Genomic DNA, 6,587 nt, shown 5'->3' on the forward strand with positions numbered 1-6,587 from the left:
TGTGATTGCCGAAGTCGCGAGACTGTCATTTGAGAGGAAAAAAGTAACACTATTATGTAATTGCAAGTCAAAGATACGGACGAATGTTGAGTGAATCCAGGGCTGAGTCTTTTAAACTCATACCCTACAGAGTAATATTAAGAAGGAATTCTGGGTAATCATATGCATTCGCTCTACTATAACAGCATATGTATAGTTTTTTAGGGTAATCAACACGAATTCAAAATGGAGTTCTCTTAATTTCGCCTTCATCGGTAAATTACGGGTCACCATTACAGTGAGTTTGCTGTAATTATATAAACATTTTCCAATGTTGTTGTGGATTTAGTTTTAATTCTTGAAGAACATATTTTTACATAATCTGACCATTTCATAAGAAGCCATGGTTATATTAAATACTGTATACTACAGAATCACATAAGCCGGTTTGGAACCAGAATAGAGATAGAGAAAATTACAAAAACAAAAACAAAACAGCTATAGATACATGGACACAGGACAATATAGTATTTTTGGAAAATAAAACTTACTTTTCATTTTCTCCTAGATTTCTCCAAATTTGCCTTTTTAAATGCACTTCATAGTTTCATTTTCCTCAAAGGTTTACCAAAAAAATGTTTTTTTTCTTTTCTTTCTTTTTTACAAAAAAAAAAAAAAGATAAGTAGCAAGTTGTTCAGAATGATACAGAAGCTTTTGTCTGGATTGTGAAAGTTCACCAAATGTCTCTTTTTTTCTTAATTCACAGTCATTTCTGAAAATGTCTTTCTTCGTTTTCCTTCTAAAATAAGCGCTATATTTACTATTGTGGTCTTGGGTTCCTCGTGCGTCCCCTCGTGCTTACTGAATTGGCATGTAAGGCCAGTTGAAACTACTTCCGGAAAGCAACATGTCTCTGATGAGGGTTTCAATTGGGGTTTTACCTACCAAACGGACGAAAAACAATTGCTCTATGACCGAAGAAGAGACTGTGCGGAGAGAGGGCAAGCGCAGCAAAAGCTTCCCAAATCGAGTTGGCTGGTTGGGGTACTGGCTCCGGACGTACTCCTCAAGCGCACACTGCGACTTCTCCTGCAAACTTTCCACATGGGCCACGTCTGAGAGACCACAAGCATCTAGAGGCGGAAGAAAACAGATACAATGGTCAGACCAGACACCTTACTATTTTTTAAGTAATACATCCTTTTATACTAAGACACACATATCGTATCACACGAAAATAGTTCAAAGAATCCATTAATGTTCCAATATAACGAAACAGAAGAAAAGTCGGATCATTTCGGCATGACAGTTAAAAATTTCATAAACTTAGATTCCAAACAAGATTTATTCTTAAATACAAACACCTCAATGGCTGAATGTAATGAATGCACAAATAAGACATTAACATCATAAAAAAGGGCTTAGATGTGGACAGTGATTGATTTATACGTGAACAGCACCTTTACACCCACGCCTGTACAAAACCAAATTCATTTAAAGATATTTGAAACTGCTGACAGCATGTATGCATGTTGTCTGTCTTTATAAATCGTACACAGGCCTGTCTGCATGCGATTTGACTGTTTTAATTCCGAATTTTATAAATAAGATTATAAATAAGGCAAATTTATTTTTATCCATGTGAGTGAAATCAGGTTGACAAAAAATAATAAAGAATAAAACAAAAGCAAACAAAAAACATAAAATATTCCTTCATTCAAATATGCATCAAAACGGACAGCAGTCATTATTCTAGCCTCTCCACAAATGAGCTCATTCAAAATCAACCAGGCAAACAGCGAGCTCTCTGTGAAACCGTTGGCCATTATTCTAAAAAAAGACCTGGAAACGGCGTGTGTCCAAGATCCAAAATTATAAGAGCATCTTCGATTTTGCCGGAGCAGTACTCGTAAGGGGTTGTGACCTGACCTCTGTTCTGCATTTTGAAACAGCTTAAGGACTACGACAAAACCCCACGCAAGCCCCCTGTGAGAGACTACACTCAGCTGTGCACTGAACACTCATATGAATGGCTGTAATCACCCATAAATATGGCCGACGCATATTTGTAGCAAGGCAAGCCATTTTTCATGTTTACATTCGTATTATCTGAGTAGCGCTTGGAACAGTTTTTCTCTGCTTTTCACACACACACACACACACACACACACACACACACACACACACACACACACACACACACACACACGTACAAACTCTGTACAGTAGCACTATCTAAATTTACGAGGAATTAAATTCTTGCAACCGTTCTGAGTGTTAGACAGCACGTATCAGACGACATAGGACAAAAGTGATTAATTACGCAAAAGAAACCGGCTGCTATACCGAATTATGAACTCCTACGTAACAGAGGTGGTATACCTATATTCGCCATTATGAACTTGTACTTGAACAGCAAATGACATCAAGTGACACATTTCACGTCAACACAGCGCCACTTTATACAGACGTATGTGAACACTTACACGCATGTGTGAACGTGGGTCCGAATTATGGTATTTTTTTTAGTCCCTTGTGTTTTTATTTTGCGTTTTAGGTCTCTCTTTAATTCTGTAATGAAAAAATAAAAGGGGACAGTTGGGGTCACGACCCACAGCTGGAGCGAGTCCAGGAAACGACTTGGATCCCCAGCTCACCCTAACAAAACAAGGACTGGATTGTGAGACTTTTTTCCCCACATGGACTGAAAAAATCTGTTTCCTGATTTAAGCCTTGAAGCCCTGATCAGTAGTTATTTTATTCATCTTCGTGAAGCTTCAATGAAACGTGTTTTAGGGTGTCGTACACGGCTCTTCCCGGCTGCCAAGCTCGCTCAGTGGTGCAATAAGGCACGCTTTCAGCCGGGGAAGCCGAACATTAGGCCAACGTCCTTCCATTCGGCCTGCACCCCTCCCCTCCCCCTCCAAACATGACATCATTTATATCTGTCACTTTGGATAAATACAAATAAAATGATAACACATAAACATAATGCCATGTGGTATAAATAAAACGCATTTAAGGCTGCGTCAAGTAATCTGAAAGTAGGTCACGTTGTGTTTTATTGTACGAAACTTCCGTTGACGCCGGTTCTCGGTCAAAGTTTTACGAGAATTAATTGGACAGACCGTAATTGTTTGTGAACCAGGAGAGGGGCAGATTTGAATTTAGAAGACACTTTATTTTGATTATTTTAAAATACAGTTAGCAAATACAATAATTACATCGGCGTTAATTTTGAACCATATTTTAATTGCGCTTTCATAAAATAAATTTGCGGGTTTAGTCCCGGGTTAAGTAACACAAAAACAATAAAACGAATCAAAAACTCACTTTTGGAACGTGGAGTTATAATTTACTATCAGTGCATTTTAATCGTTATATTTTGTCAAGTCCTTTTTCACTGTCAACGTGTAAATATGAGTGGCGTCATCACAACAGTACACCATCATAAAAACATTGTATTATAAATTACGATGCTCTTATTTTGATGCATGTCACAAACAATGACTACAGCTCACAAGTCAATTTTTGCGAAGAACTCTCTGCTTCAGCGCACAACACCATATTGATGTAATTTCTCGACAGGGCAACACGCTCCTTACCTGTGGTGAAAAGCACTATGGCCTTCAAACAGCTGTACTCGGCTGAGTCGACGTGCAAAGCTTTCAGTTTCTCCACTTGCTCTTGAAAGATCCTAATGTGGTCCATGAAGGCGACAACTCTGTCCGCAGACATAGGAGAGGCGTGTAGGCCTGCAGCCGCGAGAAGTGGTGCCACGTGAAGGGGCATAGAGCACTGCGCCGCGTTCAGCACAAACAGCTCGCTCCAGGTTAACCTCAGAAGGGCCACCTGGTCCGTAATCTGCAGGTCTGGAAAGAAGGGGATATTCCTTGCCCACTCCACGGCACTAAAGAGCATCCGGGCCGCCAGTTCACAAATGTTCTCAATGCCCATAATGTTGTTGGGTTGCATGCACTGGCTGCCATAGCGGGACGTCGGGTAGGGCTCCGCTCTCAGGAGAAGAGAGATATATCCGGATAGGTACGAATGGCAGTGCAGGGGGTCCCCGTTTGTCAAGGCGAACTGGCCGTGGTGAGGCTGCGTGGGTGGCATCCGTCCCCTCTGCACCGCTGCAGTAAAAAGAGAAACTGCAGATATTGATGCCTGAATTCTACACATAAACGGCATTTTATGGTTCTTTCTCATAGTCTAACTGCACATATAATTATTTATAACATATATTTATATATAGCTACTACATACTAGCCTATATATGTGTGTTATATGTGTGCTTGTGTATGTGTGTTAAAAACTTCAATTTAAACCTTTTTTTTATTATTTGTATTTTTCCTCAACCTTTCATCAACTAGCCCTACTTATTGACATAGGCTAAATATCACTTTTGACAAACAGCATGTCATGTTATAACTTTGTTTTTGAATTCCAGACAGCTTCTCGTGTTGGATGGGGTTACAAAGATGTTAAATTGTGTTATTAAAAATAAAATATAAATCCATGCTTAACATTTACAACAAGCAGAATTGGAGCTCACTCAGCACTAGCACAAAGAAAGCACGGCAGCTCCGGCTAACCCTTAACCCAGTTAGCGTTGCTAGCTATTCAAGCAGTGCTATACACTCGAAATCCACAGTTCCGTGACTATTTTAAACAACATTCCAAGCCAAACATTTCATGCTATTAATTCTGGCCGTACTTCTGCATCTGAGAAGGCGAAACACAATTCCGAGATCATTATATGTGTGAATGAAAACACGATGCCTCCTTACAGCTTCGCCATAACAGCGCGGCATATCTCTACTTGTGTTATTCAAATCCAGATGCACATTTCTACGTTCCCTTCACGACCAGAACCGGGAAACAGATTAGAAAACACACCACTGTGAGCATTCGTATAGTAAAACCACAGTGGCAGTTTGATGCAGTATGCTTTTAAAAATACAAAATAATTTGCACAAACACCCAAAGGGGAAGATTTAATATTTTATGTTCCGTCTCCTCCACACATGTATTTGAAGGCGGTTCCTGCCGTTTCTGCCGGGGCGCTTGGAAGTAGCTAGTCGGGAGAGGAAACAGGGGCAGCAACGGGAATGGTTGATTCGGCACGGAACGCGGACAAAAGACATCAACAAGAAAACAAAAATCCCAATACCTTCCCGTCTCATGCCGACTTTGAGGCATTTTTTGAGGCGACAGTACTGACACTGATTGCGATGGTGCTGGTCGATGGGGCAGTTCCTGTTGGCACGACACGAATAGGTGAGGTTTCTCCGTACGCTCCGTTTGAAGAAGCTTTTGCAGCCCTCGCACGTGAACTGGCCGTAATGTTTACCACTCGACTTGTCCCCGCAAACCACACATTCTATGTGCTGAGGCTGCTGTTTTTCCGCCTGACTCTGGGTCGTCTGGTTCGTCGGTGTCGACTGTGCCGTATTGCTCGGGGGTCCGCCTTGCACCGGCGTATGAGGGGTCGGAGGGGCGACCTGCGAGCCCGCGAGGTTGAGCTGGCCTGGTTGAGGAGTGGGGAGGGATAGAGGTCCTACTTGCTGGGCTTGAGAGGAGAGGGCGCCCTGGGTTTCGGCCACATCGTCCTGGGAGCCTCTCCACACTACCATTGCCATATCTATTAGTCAACGTTAAGAAACTTTTTTGTTTCCCGTTTTTGGATTCGTGGTGCCTTGATTAACGTTCGGAAACAATTGAACCGGCGGTCGCTGGCAGGTATCAGCGAAGACAAAAACAAATATCGGTAATCTTTAGCTGGATTGTCGGTTTGAACTTGCGCAAAAATAGCATAGACCCCAAAGTGTCTCGCATGTGAAACAAAAGTAACTATGGGTTTTAAACCCGATGCGATAAGTAGCCGAATCGCAGTCGCGCGCTACGAGGCCAAGAACGGAGACGCTTGCAGTCAGCCATTCAGAAAACCAATACTGGAAAAAATACGGAAAACAATAAATTTTAACGTTAACATAACAAATAGATGGACACGATGTACGGAGACGTTCACGTTGTGCGACGCACAAAAAAGAATCGACAAAAAATGTTGTCAACTCTTAAAAAAATACCAGCAGCAAGCGATCCCAAATTCCAATAAAAGTCCTGAAGGAAACCATCAACTGGTAAAACAAAACAAAATAATAATAATAATATTGCTGCTTCTTCTCTTCTTCTTCGTGAGGTAGCTGGCTAGCTAGCACTAGCAGCCGCGCGCAGCTGAAGCCTGTGCTGTAGTCACATATGAAGTCAACTCTCCGGCAAGAAAGAGTAGCGTACAAATAATAAGAAAAAAGATCACAACCTGCAGAACCTCCTTCGCGCGCGTAAAAATGAGAAATGGAGCACAGAATCAAAGTGATCAAATATGTTAAAAGAGTTAGGTTAGGAAGTGATCGCGATTTGTAGGAGCTGTGCTGGCAGAATGCTTTCTCTCTGATCAGCTCACTGAGCTCTCTATATAGTGAACTTTGACACGACTGCTGCAACTTAGCACACGTTACCATGGAGATGGGCTGCCATATAAGGAAAGTGACTGTGTTTGACTGGTCAGAGCTCATGGACCGCCCCTTGAACCCCATTGGTCGGT

The 6,587-nt window shown here is 41.7% G+C and overlaps 1 protein-coding gene across 2 annotated transcripts; it reads right to left on the minus strand.

Annotated features, from left to right (window-relative positions):
• Window positions 1–704: 704 nt before the first annotated feature.
• Window positions 705–5,962, minus strand: LOC118781840 (COUP transcription factor 2-like). 2 transcript variants are annotated; one of them, XM_036534947.1, is made up of 3 exons: window positions 5,154–5,962; window positions 3,586–4,113; window positions 705–1,113 (listed from the first exon to the last, which is right to left on the minus strand). In XM_036534947.1, the coding sequence occupies exons 1-3, from the start codon at window positions 5,620–5,622 to the stop codon at window positions 839–841; spliced, it is 1,272 nt and encodes a 423-aa protein (XP_036390840.1). In that variant the 5' UTR covers window positions 5,623–5,962; the 3' UTR covers window positions 705–838. The 2 variants fall into 2 exon arrangements, with proteins under 2 accessions (XP_036390840.1, XP_036390838.1); XM_036534945.1 differs by having other exon boundaries at window positions 3,586–4,131.
• Window positions 5,963–6,587: the final 625 nt, after the last annotated feature.

This window comes from Megalops cyprinoides, chromosome 8, assembly GCF_013368585.1.
Source record: "Megalops cyprinoides isolate fMegCyp1 chromosome 8, fMegCyp1.pri, whole genome shotgun sequence".
NCBI classification, from domain to species: Eukaryota; Metazoa; Chordata; class Actinopteri; order Elopiformes; family Megalopidae; genus Megalops; species Megalops cyprinoides.

Excerpts from the sequence above, each read along its gene's own strand:
- LOC118781840 (XM_036534945.1), bottom strand. The coding sequence starts at position 5,622 with ATGGCAATGGTAGTGTGGAGAGGCTCCCAGGACGATGTGGCCGAAACC. Across the intron at positions 4,132-5,153 it reads AGTCGGCATGAGACGGGAAG|TTTCTCTTTTTACTGCAGCG; the intron begins GTATTGGGATTT and ends CAATATCTGCAG. Across the intron at positions 1,114-3,585 it reads CATAGTGCTTTTCACCACAG|ATGCTTGTGGTCTCTCAGAC; the intron begins GTAAGGAGCGTG and ends TTCCGCCTCTAG.